The sequence below is a fragment of the Saccostrea echinata genome, unplaced genomic scaffold, assembly GCF_033153115.1.
Source record: "Saccostrea echinata isolate AGI-Se365-2 ecotype Australia unplaced genomic scaffold, CSIRO_AGI_Sech_v1 ptg000040l, whole genome shotgun sequence".
Lineage (NCBI taxonomy): Eukaryota > Metazoa > Mollusca > Bivalvia > Ostreida > Ostreidae > Saccostrea > Saccostrea echinata.
The window spans coordinates 2,701,048-2,718,470 of record NW_026889789.1 but is presented as its reverse complement, the minus strand read 5'-3'; the positions used below and the strand labels follow the sequence as shown (position 1 = coordinate 2,718,470).

The following is a 17,423-nucleotide window of genomic DNA, read 5'->3' as shown; positions in this document are numbered from 1 at the left end:
AATTACCAACTTTAATCTTGGCCATAACTTTTGACAATTGGTGCAAAACCTTTCGTACTTTACATATGTAATCCTTGGGACAAGACCTTTCATTGGATATCAACAACTTTGACCCTTTGACCCCTTGATTTTTGAGTTTGACCTTCTTTTAAAAAACTTTAACCTTGGCCATACGTTTTGAACGGTTGGTGCTAGGGCTTTCGTACTTCACATTTGTAATCCTTGTGACAAGACCGTCATTTATATACTAAAAACTTTGATCTTGACCTTGCAGTTTGACCTACTTTTCAAAATACTTTACCTTAGCCATTACTTTTGAACGATTGGGACCAGGCTTCGGGGCCACCAACATATAAAAATCTCAGCTCAAATCTCAACCTCAAATCTTAGATTTCTGCCTCACCTGAGATTTTCCTAAAACACCGTGCCACCAACATTTCTGAGATTCGTCTCACGTGAGCTGAGATTTGAGAAAAATCTCAAATTGTTTTTAAAGTTGTAAGCGGCCATGAACATAATAAATTCTACTTTCACTTTATTGTTTTCATTTGTTTTATTACGAAATATAAGATAGCATGTATATTTACATATTGATATCGTAACAATCAATGACGTCACATGTAGAGACCGTCTGCAATATTATCAAACATGGCATCAGACTACGAGATAGCTATGGAAATCGCTAATAACAATGATAACTGTTCAACTGGATCCGCACCCGCCTCTCTCTTGAAAAAAAGACCGAATTGGACTGAGCTGGAGAAAAAGATTCTGGTTGAAGAAGTACATGCGATGGAGGGGGTACTGTTCGGAAAATTTAAGGGCGGATTCGGGGGGAAAGCAGCCAAAGAAAAGGCGTGGGCTGATGTGGCGGAGGCAGTGAATGGGTAAGTCATCTTCGGACGAGTCACATGATCTCTAGAGTAAAAATAGCAACAAAATGGCGATTGCAGACTGCACGATCTTCTGGAAGTGGAACTTAAAACAGATAAGTTGATATATAGCCTATTTTAATAGACGTATATACGAACAATTACAAATAAGTACCAACTATATGATTATCAAAGAAAAGATACACATGTAGCATGTAAAATGTACCTGAAATGCCACAAGTTTGAGCAAATTGAAATTTTTCACTGTTTTTCATCGCCAGGTTGCCCTTAGTAATATCCCACTTTACCTCCAAGTGGTGTTAAATAATTATATATCTATAGTATTATGTTTCCATTTTACGCCGAATGTTTTAGATATTAGTTACATACAGCCAAGACTGCATAAATTGAAAAAAAGAATGTCCTTTTTTCATTCCTAAGGTCACTGAATTGAACGTAGTAAGTAAGTATGTAAGTAATGTATTTATTTCTAATTTTTGAACTAATATCAGTGATGATGATAGGAGTACACACAACTTTCATACAAATTAACTTGAAAGGAAGAGAAATAAAATAATAGTAATGATATGTTTAAAGCTCAATAATTGTGACTGTGAGCTCTGACTCTGACACAATCACATATTCAGAATTATAAACTAATTACCACATTTAAAAAATCAATGTTAATCTTTTATATTTACATTTTACATGTATATTGCTTATAAGGTATGTGGTAAGCTACAGCTTTCAAAGCACTATATGACATGGAAAGTGGGCTGGGTCAAAAGGTTAAAGTATGCATTTTATTTTGATGTCGCAAACGTTGAATGCCTTGGAAGTGCAACATCATAAGCGAAAATCAAAATTCACTCACACATTTAATAGAAGCTGTTGCACTCTTCCATTAATTGTAACTTACCTGAAGGATAATACAAGGATTTTGAAGTATAAATTACATAAAATTTCACTGTCAAGGCAAAGAATGTAAATATAAGCATTGAAGCATTACTCAATTTGTTTGCACACACTGTGCAGTTGCAGTTATGAGACTAACTTTCAAAACATAATGATTCAATGCTTAATTAATTCATGACTATCTGTGAGATTGGTAAGATTTGTCTTGATGTAGGAAGCATGTACTCATGACTTTCATAAATCCTAAAATTCTGATAATAATTCAAGGAGTATGTATGTTAGAATAATCTAACTGTGTCTCGAGACAGGCCCTCACATTTATCATTTTTATGATCATAGAAAATTCTCTCTAAGGAGTATGCAAAGAATTACCATTATTATTTATGTTTAATCTTTTTGTACAGTTTTATAGTAAGTTAGCACATCATTATGCTTTGTCTTTGATTTCAGAGACATAAAAACCATAACATTTTTTTTTGGTTCGATTTTCAGAGGTAGTGGTTCAGGAAACTCAAGGACTGGGGTAGAAGCCCAAAAACAGTACAGCAATTTGAAGCAGAGAGGTTTTTACTTCTAACTTTACTTTCTTGCTTACATCATGTACATCTTTCAGGATAGAGTAGGAACACAATTAATATAAATTAAAAAGTCAGAAGCACATCAGGGTTTGACATTAACTTTTATGAGCACTAGACCAATCGGGCTACTTCCCATAATTTTTACTAGCCCTGACCATAAAATCACTAGCCCTGACCAAACTTGAAATTTTACTTTTTATAACCTGCTAATTATTATGGGGAAAAAAATTGGAAAGCATACTTTAATAAAGATATCGTCTCTTGCACCTGTTAAGATATATTTCGACAGACTGTTCCATAGGACGCAGGCCATTGAGTCGGGATAAGCGGGACATGCAAATATTATAAGCCTTAAAGAACACTCAACAAACTTTAATAAAATAATTACCCTATATATAAGTAAATTAAAGAATATATTATATATATTATACATCAATAACTATTCATTCCAATTTACACTGAACGAAGCTAGTTTCGATTACAGCCAAATTAAAAATAGCAATTGTGTCTGCGGGAAAATTTTCTTCTACAGAGTGATGGCTGTGTTTACAATCAGACAAATAAGATTAAAAATTAGAATATTTATTTGAAAGACTGAAATGAGGGTTAACTTTATTTCATCCACACGACCAGTCGGTCTAGATCACGAACATTTTACACGACCGGACCACTCATTTACCAGACTGGGTCGGTCGGACGTGCCTTAGTGTCAAACCCTGCACTTGTAAATTTTTTCAAGGAATTATTTTAAGTACACATATAAACTATCTTATGATGATGTAAATTTTTTTCTAATTTTCTCTGCAGTGTGCACAAAAAGCACTATCATTATGCCCAAACACTAGTAAAAATTTAGACGGGCTAGTAAATGTAGGTTGGCACAAAGGTGATTGGACTTAGGCTAAATGTTTAGCCAAATTTTCCATTTCTATATCATATAATGTACGATTATGGTGCACCGGACTGCATTCATGTTTTAAATTAAAACAAAAACACTTACATTCCAGGATCAAATAACTGCATAAATGCTGTTATGTCATGTGACAATGAAATGACAGAACAATTAAGGATAGTAGAAATTTGATTTTTGAAAATAAATTTGAGCCTTCAGATTAAATCTACAGTTATATGTATCAGGCTAGTACTGATAAAAATATTGGAGGGTAATCATTTGACAGTCATGTAGACTTTACATTTGTAGAATTGCCTTAGTATTTTATTCAGAGCTTGGCAATATAGATTCCGGTAAACAAAGTTTACATTCAAAAATACATTCACAGTATAAACTCAAAGTCAACACAGTTGTATGTTCGGAAACTTCATGCTAGGATGTTGGAATTACCTACTTACATATGTAGACTATAAATCTGATACAATTGCAAGTTTGGATTTACAAACTTGCATGTCTGGATTTTTTAACAGGATTACCCTCCATATAAAAAGGGATTCAAGCTAGTAAAATTTTTGCCATTACTAGACCGACTGGGCAAGTGCTTAAAAAGTTTGTGGTGCACAATGTATCAAGAAGAAATTGAATTCAATATGTTCTTTGTTCACATTTATAGTAAAGTAAACATTTTTTTAAACACTTTTAAAGCATGTATTCTGTGTATGTATTCAATATAACAATTGTCTATTAAAAAATATCATTAAACTGTAAAATAATTTTAGCCAAAGGAAAGTTGTCGGAGATGAAGAGGCCTAAGACAGGTGGTGGTCCAAAGCCCCCAAGTCCATCTCCTGCAGAAAAATCCATCTTGGATAACTTGGAAGGTAGACCTTCATTGGAAGGTATATCTGGAGGGATAGATACAGCTGGTAATAGACACTTAACACTTTTAATAATTAAAAGTAACTGACAAACAACACCTTTGCAATGTATCTCTGTATTATGATTAGTATATATATTAAGTCACAGTTTTCAGCAAATTCAAATTTGTGGCAACTGCATGTACATGAATGTAACTTTAAAAGATTTTTAACTTGTGCATTAGATTTAGTCAATGAGCAGTGTTGTTGAAACAATCATTTACCATACTTTACTATACATAAAATATCAGATAGTAGACATTAGGGAAGGTAATTGAATATGAAATTGCCAATATGTTAACTGCAAGACATTATTTCAATTTTAATAGGAAAAACAAGATGTGTTTGTGAAACACTATGCCCCCAATGGTAACACATTTCTGGAGTGGGACGTAGAGTACAGTGCAATAGTTATGGCCAATGTTAAAGTTCTTCAAATGTAGGTCAAAGGTCACAGTTGAGGTCACATGATCAAAAATTTCTGTACCAATGGAAAGGTCTTGTCATAATGAACACTCATGTCAAATATTAAAGCCTTACCCTTGACAGCGCAATAGTTATGGACTAAGTTAAAGCTGACAACAGACAGACAGACAGACAAACATACAGCTAAACAAACCGACAAACAGGGCAAAATCTATATAATCCCCAAAAATCTTTCACTTCAGGGACATAAAAAAAATCACAAAAGTTGCTACACAAGTTCATTCTGCATTTACATCATAATCAAAACTAAGTCTAAACGATCTCTAATTTACAATGTTTGTTTAATAGATCTGTTGCCAACCCAGCCTTCCACCTCCTCAGATATGCCTGAAAAGAAAAAAGATGTCAGAGGTACTATAAATGTTTGATAATAAAATTTTTATAGGGTAAAAAAAGCAATGGCCCTTATGGTAGTTGCGTAATATCTATTCTGTGTGCTATCTCAGTATTCACATAATTTTTATGCCCCTACCAAAAAATGGCCAGATATACAGTATTATACATTTATTCACTGGGTTCGAGGGTAACATGCGTTTTGTCAGATCCAAGAACCAAACTGTTGCATGAGGCAAACAGTTTGATTCGAGAGGCCAACAAAACCCATTTTGCCTGAGAACACAGTCAGTAAATGTTATGTTGTACCTTTTACTTTTTAGCTCACCTGAGCTGAAGGCTCAAGTGAGCTTTTCTGTTTACATTTTGTCCAGTGTCCGTCTGTCTGTCTGTAAACACTTTACATTTTCAACTTCTTCCCAAGAAACACTGGACCAGTTTCATCCAAACATGCCACAAAGTATCCGTGGGTGAAGGGGATTCAAGTTTGTTCAAATGAAGGGCCACACCCTCTTCCAAAGGGAGATGATTACAAATTAGTGAAAAATTAATGGCATCTTTGAAAAATCTTCTTCTCAAGAACCACTGGGCCAGGAAAGATGAAACTCATGTCGAATCATCCTCAGATAGTGTCAATTCAAGTTTGTTCAAATCCTGACCCCGGGGCTAGGGTGGCACAATGATGAAAATTCAAACGGATAGGAAAAAAGCCACAGTTAGTCAAAGAAATATATAAGCATCCATAGTTAGTGTAGATTCAGCTCAAGTTTGTTTCAAATCATACCCCCCCCCTTTTAGGGGTAGGTCATGACCACTTAATCTTTTCAATGCTGAACTGATTTTAGCTATTTTCTAGCCACAGTGCACAGGTGGGTGATGTGACCCATGGGCCTCTTGTTATTTTGAAATATCATGATGTAAATTTCGTTTACTCGCACTGCAGTTCTGTCGAACTCCAACAATTGCAAATAAGATATAGCTGACCCTGCCCTCTCTGTGACGTCAGAGGTTCAACATCTCATCGACAGGTCAAACATCTCACTCTGCAGTTAAACATCGATTTGTTATGCCCGCTCAGTAAAACACAGGAGATGTTAGACTTTTTTTTAGTATAGAATTATATAGGACACAATTTTTAAAAATATAACAAAACCCATTTCTGTTGTCATTCTGTCATATTTAGTTTTCTGGATTATTTAATGCTATGCAAAAGGTAATAAGCTGATTTATGATTTATTTCTTCATATTGATGACTTAAAATCAAGTTAAGTTTCAGTAAGTTGACTTCCATAGAATCTTTCTTACATAGTGCCATTGGTCATCTCATGTTGAATAGTTTACACCTATTTACTGACAAAGAGAACAAAAGCAAGTTTATTGTCCCTTGAGAAATAGTTGCTGTTGATTTGGAACAATAAAATTGCTATTGTAAATTATTTAGTCAACTGAGTCACTAAGGTGACCTATTTCTATCTTTTTGTGAACTTGAGCAATTATATTTAAAACTGGAGTGATAAGATGTGAATTTGAGACCTCAAGGTCCTGTATGTTCAGATTAAAAAGAGAAAGAATTCTATCATTTTCAGTAGTTTTATTTTAACAGATTCTGGTAAGTCATCAAAGAGGAGAATGACAATTCAGGATTTGGAAGAAAGGAACCTCTGTCTTGAAAATGATAAATTACAAGAAGAAATCAAGAAGATCAAAGATGAAAGAGAGCTTATCCAATCACAGAAATCTTATTATGATTTAAAATTTCAAATATTGGTTAATTCAAATCCAGAGGTTGTAGCTCAAATGTTAAAAAGTAATGAAATTTAAAAGTTTGTTAATGGTTAATCAGGTAGTGTAGGGATATAAATGCATTTCTGGTGCTGCATGATGAAATATTGTAGTTACCATATAAAATTTTTAGGTCACCCAAGTTACTCAGAAGCCTTTTTATGCCCCGCCATGAATATGGCCGGGGCATATAGTGTTTGTCATGTCCGTCTTCTGTCCTTCCGTCTGTCTTTTCGTCACGCTTTGCATTTAGCTCTGTTCAAAGCTCAGTTGTAAAGAAACTATCCAAGATTTTTTTGTCAAACTTAATATGCTGATACATACTGATGAGAGCTATTCAACAGCATCAATATTTTTTTACCTTTACCTTTTCTTTGACCTTGACCTCACTTTTCTTAAATTAATGTTTACCTCAGTTTTCAAGATACCATTCAATATTTTTATCAAACTTAAATATGCTGATATGTATTTGTGAGAAGTATTCAACTGCATCTAAAACATTTGACCTTGAACCTTCCTGTGACCTTGACCTCACTTTTCTTAGATTTGCATTTTGCATAATTTTAAAGAAACCATTTAAGATATATTTATGTAAGTTTATGCACTTATACATAATTTGGTGAGAATTTATCATCTATATCCAACTTTTTAGATTTCAATTTCAATTTTAAAGAAACTATTCAAGATATTCTCATCAAATTTCATACATTAATACAAAGAACTCGACCCACAATATGCCTTATATGGCCTAGCAAATATGAAAAAATTAAAGAGGGCTTTAGAATAAATGTTTTTGGTAATTCGCACCCTAGAACACTGATACATTTCACACGTGTAACAATTCCGTCGAAACCGGATGTTAATGATGTCAAACTAAATTCTAAACCTCACCATGGTTCAAGGTTTTCCGGGAAAATGCCGAAAATTGCACAGTTAATCGTGATTTACACATAGGGCACATTCGTTACGGCAAAATATTAAAACAGAAAAGTAACAATCACTATTCGACAAATGTTTTCCAATAAAAATATTTACCCGTAACGAGTGCGCTCGTGTTGAAAAAAGGAAAAAATCATTGCGTGTGAAAGAACTATCATGGCCACAAACTATCATATGCATGTATTTCCTCGTGTTTTACACAAATTTAAAGCATCGATTCAAGAGGGGTATTATATTTATTGGGTAAGTGGACAACACACTTCTATCCCACATGTAAAAAAAAATTGTCATATGATGTGCCGATAGGCACATCTGACAATTAGAACATGTGATGGTTTCTAAAATGCGATAAAAAAATGTCGTTTTTTCGACAGATTTTTTTTCAAAGACGAGGCCACAGGCAAGAACAATTGTCATACTTACCATCTGTATAAATACCACAAATACAAATATACATGCCCATTATTATCGTTGGTCCTGCTTGTGGCAAATATGAAATATGACTTTATATCAGTTTATTTTGATGCCTTCAAGAAGCAATAATTGTTGATAATCAATCCTTAATGGGTGCTTCATATTACACTTAAGATCCATAGATAACACACAAGGTGAAAGAGAAGCACTCGATTGTTTGTTTCATGTGCAGACGATAAAGTGGAAAAGAATCTATAAATTACATTTTCTGAAAACGAAATTGGAAAAAAAAACTTATATTATGATCATGTATGTTTTACGTGACGTTACTCATTATATACGTCATTTGTGACGTCATAAAAGATGTAGTCATTGTGGTTTTGCTAAATTAAAAAAAAGTTTTCTAATTCTTTTATGGACCTAGCTTTCTGTTGTTTTGTTAAATGTATTAAATAGACAGAGGAAAAAATATCTTTAAAATAAATCATTACAAATTTTAACATTGAGATTTCCTGTAAACTGGATCCAAAATAGAACTCATATGCGGGTGCGTAAAACGCACATGTTTTTGACGAATCCCCATGTGGAAACAAACATACAAAATTTGTATAAACATGTAGTCGCAATCAATCTTTATTTTTGTACCTACATACCAATCAAATAATTCTTATGCACATGCATATAAAAGCGTGAAAAGTAATTTTCATCCTTTTTTAAAGGAAGGATATTTGTCTGGTTTCTGACTAAATAAAATATTCAAAGTATATTTCAGGCACGTAGCTGCATGAGATCTACATGAGAGAGAGAGAGAAAGAGAGAGAGAGAGAGAGCGACAGAGAGAGATATCGCAATATCATCCAGCAAAATTTTCGTTTTATTTACTTTTAAAAATTTTTTTTTTTTTTTTTTTTGATTTCATATATATATTTTTGGTCATATTATTTCGAATAAAATTTTGCGATAGCATGTCTATACAATCAAATGTGAAATCTATTATCAAATTATTACCAAATTCAAATAAATTATCTATAGTAATTAGTTTGTAAATCTATAACATATTGACATTTTCGGTATTTGAGAAATTAAATTTAAAATCATATCGTTGAATTAATCAAATACATGTAGTATATAATTTAAAATTCAATAGTTTTTTAAACTAACATTTATTATACTTGTTGCTGAACATTATACTATAAAAAGTGCAGACGATTCCAATAAATCGGTAAAATATCCAGCCTCAAATACTCGTATAATAAATTTCCGTGGAAGATAAGCTTTGTGTTAAGGTATCCGACCCATAATAGCCTCAGATTCAGTGAATCTGAATGTATAACAGATATATATTGGCTGAATACTCAGTATATGTAGACATAATCTTCATGTTTTAGTATCAATATGTAAGAGCGGAATGTGTCCTAATTTTTGACCTTGTCCTGTCCTTGAAGAGTTATCCCCCTTTGCTTTTAATCAATAAAAATCAATTCTGAAAAATCTATCTGGTAAAAATTTAGTTTTCAATCGCTTTTCTATTCCTTATAATTAAATACATCTTTCCACCAAAGCATTTTTTGATATTCTTAGTATTAAAAGTTTTATTTTCAAAAATTTTCTTGTCCCCATAAACATCAATGCAATCTTCATTAATTAATTACTGCTTAGGTAATTATATTTTTGAAAATTTCTCTTGGTAAATCCTTTACTACTCTAAAATGCTTAGAATTAATATCAAAGTATTTAATATAGGATGGATATTTAAGGTTAGAAAATTAAGTCCTATTATGGGTCGGATACCTTAAAACAATATAAATAAGGTTTTTATTTCTAAAGAAAAGCGATACAGCATATTTCCTGCAAGAAAATGATTGAAATATTTGGAAAAACCATGGAGCTAGCTTACGGGGGCTTTGCCCCCTGGGCCCCCATCAGGGTTTCACCCTGGATCTACTGGGACCCTCAGGGCGGCCCCCAGTCCCCCTGCCGTTCCCTGCGTACACATCAGCTCCATTCTGGCTACGCGCCTGTATTTGCTCCTATATCTTTTAATTATGTCGACAATATTTGTTTTGATACACGTATTTTCGTTTATTGACATACCTCATATGTGTTTCCAGAAGCAAAATGCATATTTTAAATATATGTCCCTATGGAAATTACTAAAAATATTCAGTTATCCGGGGCATCGTTTTTTTTTTAAAGAGATGGGGGTGGGTGTCATCAAGAAAAATGAATGACATGACGAGCAAAAAAAAAAAAATGTCATACACTTTGACAAGAAAGAAGAAAAGGGAATTGATACATGTATGTTTCAAAAAATTCATAATTATTCAATCGTGAGTACATTAATGTCAATAACGAGTAAAATCTGTAGATCTATGGTAATAGGCCTTCCGCAGTCTTCTGTATTAATTGTTTAATTACCACAGTCTTATGTATAAAAAGTTCTTGTCAAGTTTTATTGACCAGTACAACCCTCGTTACAAATGACTGTACACTGATTAACATTTAAACACAATATACATGGCCGTAGGAAGTTAGGAACCGGGGGAGCATGCCCCCCCCCCCCCCCCCAATAAAATCATAACGTGAAAATGAAATAGAAAGTAGTGAATGTTATAGTAACATATAAGAAAGCATATTAAATTTACTATATTTATAGATCTATCGATAATGATATGTTTTGAGAAAAAAGGAAACATCACTTATCTCTACAACCCGGCACGAATCACTAACTTATTTTTTTTTAAATAAATACACTATCCGTTGAGTTGCGGCCGAATCTCCCGTACGCGTATGAAAGTTTGGTTAGCAATATAGATAAGAATTTATCTAAATGTCACATGTACTCTCTTTGTATAGAAACATTCAAAATGAGCCCGGTATAAACACAAATTTCTATCTTTATTAATTTCTTGCAGTAAAGATGTATTTTGAACAACATATCAGGTAATACTTATATACTCTGTTTATTCTTAGATGGGGAATTGACTGGTACATGTATATATGTATATAAAATGAACATCTTTATCTGCTTTTTAATATAATCATAAATTGATTATGATGTTGATAAGATAAATGTCTATTCCAATTATTTAATTTCAAGTCCTGTGTTCATATATCGGTACATTATAATCCGATAGTCACTTCTATCGCCTTTTGACGTGACGTTACATTACAAAAAATGACGTTCCTATTGCATTTTTCCATCAAAACACTGCCATACTGCAAGATCTCCTTTTAAAAAAGTATAATAGATATCGAAAAAAGAAAAACGGTTATGAAAAGCTAACAGTCTACACTATCTATAATAAAAACCACGTTAATTTTTGGAATGAGGCCATTTCTGATGGTTCGTGGATTTTGCTCTTTACATGTTGCATTACTAATATACCCTCGGCTGAGCATTCATGTCCTATGGACATATTTCTAGTTGCTTTATGTTTTTGTCTGTCATCATGCGTCATCAGTCAACATTTGATCATTTTAAGCTTCTTCTTAAGAACTGCAGAACCAATTTTTAAAAAAAATTGGCATATAGCATCTATAGGTGAATAATTTAATTTTAGTTGTAACATGTCATTTGGTTGGATAAAAGATTTCATTTATATCGTATAACATAAGTTGCCTATGTCACAATGAGTTACATCAAAAACGTATTACTCCACTTAAAGTTACTTTTAAAATATGCTCAATTTGAAGCCATTTTTGGAGGAAAAATTGTCTTATTGTCTACACTGAAATTAAAATATAAGGAATGAAGCTTATTTTAACCTATGTTATATGAAATAACATAACTTGGGGCAGTTTACGCTTTTTAGCTCACATGAGCTGAAAGCTCAAGTGAGCTTTTCTGATCACCAGTTGTCCGTCGTCCGTCTGTCCCTCCGTTCGTCTGTAAACTTTTCATGTTTTCAACTTCTTCTCAAGAACCACCAGGCCAATTTTAACCAAACTTGGTACAAAGTATCCTTAAGTGAAGGGGAGTTTAAATTGTTAAAATAAAGGGCCAAGTCCCCTTACAGGGGGAGATAATCAAGAAAAGACAAAAATAGGATGGGGTCATTAAAAAATCTTCTTAGGAGCCACTGGGCCAAAAAAGCTGAAACTTATGTGGAAGCATCCTGGGATAGTGTAGATTCTAAATTATAAAAATCATGACCCCCAGGGGTAGGGCGGGGCCATAATAGGGAATCCAATTTTTACATTGAAATATATAGGGAAATTCTTTAAAAATCTGCCCCAAGTTATGTTATATCGTATAACATAGGTTAAAATAAGCTTCATTCCTAAAAGGGAAACAAGATCAAGTCCTTGTCATTTTCATTAGCTGTTTCTTGTCTACAATGTGTCACATAGTAAAGTAGTGGTAGATAATGCAATGGAGTTGATATGTTTTAAAGTCTTTCCAAATGGGGTCTAATTTGAGTATTCAGAGAATTTTTTATTGACTTCCAAAGGTAATGATTATCAGAAAGAAATGGTTGTACTTAATAAAAAAGAGTCTGCTCAACAGAAACTATCAATAAAAAAAGTAATACAAGGGGACTAGGGATATCAAGGTTTGTAAATGTACTTTATATCCCTACCTGCTAAAGGTTAAAAATGCTTAGAATTGTTATCACTATCTTTATCAAAGATGTTTTAATCTGTTACCATTATGACATGCAGATGTGCGTTTACATACTTTGACAAAACAATAGTTTACTTGTTTTAACTCTATCACAAAATTAATGAATTGTCATTCTCCTCTTTTTATGTCCTTACATGTTAGCTCACCTGAGCCAAAGGCCCAAGTCAGTTTTTCTGATCACATTTTGTCTGGCATCTGTCTGTCTGTCTGTCCATCAGTAAACTTTTCATATTTTCAATTTCTTCTCAAGAACCATTGGCTGAAGGGCAGATAATTATTAAAGAACTAGTGAAAATTCAATGTCTTCATTTCAGGAACCACTGGGCCAGTAAAGATGAAATTTTTTGGAAACATCTTAAGGTAGTGTAGATTCAAATTTAATCAAATCATAACCCTCTGGGGTTGGGTGGGGTTGCCAAAGGTGATCAAAGTTTAGAATTGAAATACTGAAAAAAAATTTTAGAAATTTTTAAGGAACTTCTGGACCAGAAGGGTTGAAACTTGTGTGAATCTTTAATATATAATTATGTAGTTTCAAATCACGGTCCCCAAGAGTAGGATGGGTCCACAATGGCCAATCAAAGTGTATCATAAAGAGAACAGTAGGGCCATAGTGACTCGGGTGAGTGTTGTGAACCATGGACTTCTTGTTGTAAGTGTTCCTAAGCACTTGTGCTTATTAGATCCTCATGTAAATGTATGATGTATATACATGTATTAAAGATTGTTAGATGTAGCTTTTAAACCATTAACTCAATTAAATATTCTCATCAAAATCAGAATCTGGCTGTTGTTGTATTTTACCTGTAGCATTAAAATTCCCATATACCTTTAGAAATTCAAATGTAATAAAGTAATGTTAAGAAAATAGATTTACCATCTTCATAAGAAGTAAGTGTCTCTGATATGGTCCCTCAGTGCGTCCAACAGCATCATCTTGCACTTGAAGGTCATCAGCCATGGCACACACATCATTCATAACATCGGCATCTTGAAGAATATCCCTTCGCTCAATGCCGATGTTATGAAGGATGGTACATGCTGTTACAATTCTGCAAGCTCTCTCCGGCTTGGTTCTAAGGCCACAGTGGAGGGCATAAAATCTTTTTTTAAGAATGCCGAAGGTCTGCTCTATGATAACCCTGACAATGAAAATAATTGAAGGTTTAATATTCATGTATCATGGTTTTCTGACCTGAAACTTGAAATTTCTAGTATTGAAATGGTTAATTGTAAAGTCTGTTGCTCTATAGAAGAGACAAATCTAAAGAGTAACCTTGTTCTGCAATGTGCTGTGTTTAATCGCCTATTCCTAGGGGCATCCTCTGCCATGTAAGGGGTCATGAGATACGGTTTTAGGCCGTATCCTGAATCCCCAAGGAGAATCCCTGATAGCTGTCCTAAATTGCATTACAATTAAATAATTCATGAACTGTTTTAAATTTGTACATTATGTTGAAATTGTGAGTTTTTAATTTTTGAAGTAATTGTAGTAATTGCATGTATCCAATACACAAAGGTTTAAAAAAAATATGGCATATGTTAATTCTATCAACATGTAAATAGACTGTAAATTTAACATTATAGACTGTAATGTATTCACATGCCTTCTTCCATCATTTTGCACAAGCTCGATTCCCTAAAGATTCGAGCATCATGGACACTCCCAGGCCACCTTGCTACAACATCAAGGACTCTAAATTGTGGATCACATGTCATCTGAAAAATTAAATTAATGTAATGAATGAAAATATTTCAAACCGATAAAGTTGCATAAATTTATGATTGACTTGCACTGGACTTGTTGTATGACCCATAGCTACAGTTTCAAAAGGGGGGGGGGGTGATTAAACCACAAAAAAAATCAGACAGCTAAAAAAAAACCCTTTTCAAACTCGAAAATTCTATTGGAAAGGGGGGGGGGGGGCTTCACTTGGTATGTATATTTTTTAAATGCTGGAATTTGCCAGTGTTCAAACTTACATCAAATAAAGGTTGAAGGGGGGGGGGGGAGGGGAGGGGGACCAGTCCAGCATATAAATGAAAATTTATTACAACAATAAGAGACTATGCTCAGAAAAAAGTTGAGGGTGCCCCCCGTTCCCTCCACGCATTCTATGGTGTATCAGTTTTATAATAACTGTGTGTATATATTATGTCAGACTTAGCTTGTGTGGACAATGATAATATATATATATATATATATATATATATATATATATATATATATATATATATATATATATATATATATATATATATATATGGTACATGTACCTGTATATTAAGAGCATAATAACCTTTACGGCATAGATAATCAGATTCATTTTCAGCTGGAGCAATAATTTTTATCATGGTTCCATCCACGCATCCAACAATACTTGGGAATCCTAAAATAGAATTCAATTTTTATCAAAAATATGAACATTTCTATCCCTTTTTTTTGTAAAGAGGGGGAAGGGGGGGGGGGGGGCTAATTGTAATAGACATTTGATGCTAATGTTTGAAAAAACATTTATACAATTACTTATTACGGTGAAAAGAATAAATTGCCTCAAAAGTAAGGATCCTAGAAAAATTTGACATAATGATGGACCGCATGCAGTTGTTTGATCCACCAACCTATTTTCTCAACAATATTTTCTTAAAATATTTCGTTTGTATGTGTCATATGGATGAAAATATATATATTGTATATTATATATACTAATATAGGATTAATTAAATGAATTCTATGTGGAAAGATTTATAAAATACATGTATGCGTTTTATATATATGTAGTGTATATTATGAAATAGGGTTCAGGATTCGTTTTTTTACGACTGGGTTAAGGTCAAATGAAAACAACAAGATGTGCAGACGCTTCTGTGTGTATTATTTTACCTGCAATTTTGTGGAAGGCAGATTTAATGCAGATAGATTCATTTCTGTCAGGAAGTCGAACGAATTGTCTGACCTGTGTGCATAGAAGGTCTGTCACCCTGCGCACCGCTCTCCCTGCCGTACTCTTGGATACAGACAAAGTGTCCCCAAGAGTGATGTAAAATGACCCCGTTGCAAAATACCGGAGGGCAACCAAAACCTGGTACAAGGGTGTGAGGGGGTTGTTCCGCTGGCTGTCATAAAGCAGTTGGTCTTGAATAAGACCAACGATAAACATAATTGTTTCTGGGACAAACCGGTACCTTTCAAATACCTCAGCTTCATTAAAAGTTTCCAGTGGATTAGAACGGTCGTTCATTCTTCTTAAAATGGAATTTCGACGGCGACGTCGGCGCTGCAAATGTCGTCTGACTGCCATTTTGGTGAGTGATTTCACGTGAGAATTTATTTGAGGTTGCTATGTTCCAATCTCAAGATTTTCTGAGAAATCTCAGATTTTTTTCTCAGCTGAGTCGGAAAAAACGTTGGTAGCACGCATGTTTGAAAAAATCTCAGATTTGAGAAAAATCTCAGATTTGAGAAAAAACTCAAAAGATAAGTCTGAGTTTGAGAAAATATTTATTTGGTGGCACAGTTTGGTGAGAAATACTCAAATTTTTTGAGAAATCTCAGATTTGAGAAAATCTCAGCGTTGGTGGCCCCGACGCCTGGGCTTTCTTACTTCAAATTTGTATTCCTTGTGACAAGTCTATCCTTTGTATACCAACAACTTTGACACTTGGTCCTTGATCTTTGAGTTTGACCTACATTTAAAAAACTTTAACCTTGGCCATAACTTTTGAACAGTTGCTAGGGCTTTCATATTTTATTAGTATATTTCTTGTGAGAAGACATTATTTTGGGTACCAGCATATTTGATTTGCATTTGAGAAAGTTTAACTTTCGCTGTAAGTTGTCATACGGGGGCATCAGTGTTTTACAAATACATCTTGTTTTGAAATATCATACTAGCATTTTAGTTCAAGAAAAGAAAAAAAAAAAAAACAAGATGTGTTTGTGAAACGCTGATGCACTTGAGTGGCAACTGATTGCAAACTTAAGGTTTTAGTTTTTCAAATACGAGGAAAAATCCAAGGTCTAAGCCAAGAGATAAAAAAAAATAGATACACTTTTGAAATATGAAAGCCCTTGCAACAGCCACTTAGAAACTATGGTCATGGTTAAAGTTTTTCAGAAAGGTGAATCAAGTTCAAGGTCATAAAGTCAAAAATATTGTTACTTAAGTTTTGGCAGAAAGTGTTTCAAAAGTAGGTCAAACACCAAGTCAGGGTTGAAAGATAAAAATTGTTGGTGCCCAAGAGAAGGTCTTATCACAAGGGATACACATGTGAAATATGAAAACCCTAGATCTTACCGAGTGTTAAATGTTGGACGAAGGTTAAAATATTTCAAAAGTAGATCCAACCCTAAGGTAAAGGTCAAAAATAAAAAAAATGATTAGTACTCAGGGAAGGTCTTATCTATTCACAAAGAATACAGTTCCTTGTTCCTGTTCAAAATCTATCGTCAATGGTCAATGCTTAAATTTAGTAAAATTATGGAAATGTGGATTCAACTTCAATGGGGAGGTCAAAAGGTCAAATATGTTGGTACCCAACGAAAGGAAACATTACAATGAAAACACATGCCCTAGTTCCAACTGATCAAAACTCAGAAGTTTAAAGTTTTTTGCAGATAAACAGACAAACCATTCAAAATGGCTTTATGGAGACACTACATCAGTC

At 33.6% G+C, this 17,423-nt stretch overlaps 2 protein-coding genes across 2 annotated transcripts; one reads left to right on the top strand and one right to left on the bottom strand.

The window, feature by feature from the left end:
- The first annotated feature begins 333 nt into the window (after positions 1-333).
- On the top strand, positions 334-7,025 carry LOC133200621 (myb/SANT-like DNA-binding domain-containing protein 4). The gene is made up of 5 exons (XM_061336410.1): positions 334-887; positions 2,280-2,350; positions 4,037-4,183; positions 4,949-5,011; positions 6,597-7,025. Exons 1-5 carry the CDS (start codon positions 649-651, stop codon positions 6,812-6,814), a joined length of 738 nt encoding a protein of 245 aa, XP_061192394.1. The 5' UTR covers positions 334-648; the 3' UTR covers positions 6,815-7,025.
- Positions 7,026-13,614: 6,589 nt separating this feature from the next.
- On the bottom strand, positions 13,615-16,057 carry LOC133200519 (putative nuclease HARBI1). Its single transcript, XM_061336305.1, has 5 exons — positions 15,640-16,057; positions 15,033-15,145; positions 14,363-14,474; positions 14,032-14,155; positions 13,615-13,897 (listed from the first exon to the last, which is right to left on the bottom strand). Exons 1-5 carry the CDS (start codon positions 16,055-16,057, stop codon positions 13,615-13,617), a joined length of 1,050 nt encoding a protein of 349 aa, XP_061192289.1.
- Positions 16,058-17,423: the final 1,366 nt, after the last annotated feature.

What these genes read in the sequence shown, in the direction of transcription:
- LOC133200621 (XM_061336410.1), top strand. Translation starts at nt 649, where the DNA reads ATGGCATCAGACTACGAGATAGCTATGGAAATCGCTAATAACAATGAT. An exon ending in GTGGCGGAGGCAGTGAATGG is followed by an intron (nt 888 to 2,279) that starts GTAAGTCATCTT and finishes TTCGATTTTCAG; the next exon opens with AGGTAGTGGTTCAGGAAACT. An exon ending in TGGAGGGATAGATACAGCTG is followed by an intron (nt 4,184 to 4,948) that starts GTAATAGACACT and finishes TTTGTTTAATAG; the next exon opens with ATCTGTTGCCAACCCAGCCT.
- LOC133200519 (XM_061336305.1), bottom strand. Translation starts at nt 16,057, where the DNA reads ATGGCAGTCAGACGACATTTGCAGCGCCGACGTCGCCGTCGAAATTCC. An exon ending in ATTATGCTCTTAATATACAG is followed by an intron (nt 14,475 to 15,032) that starts GTACATGTACCA and finishes TTAATTTTTCAG; the next exon opens with ATGACATGTGATCCACAATT. An exon ending in ACAGCACATTGCAGAACAAG is followed by an intron (nt 13,898 to 14,031) that starts GTTACTCTTTAG and finishes TTTCATTGTCAG; the next exon opens with GGTTATCATAGAGCAGACCT.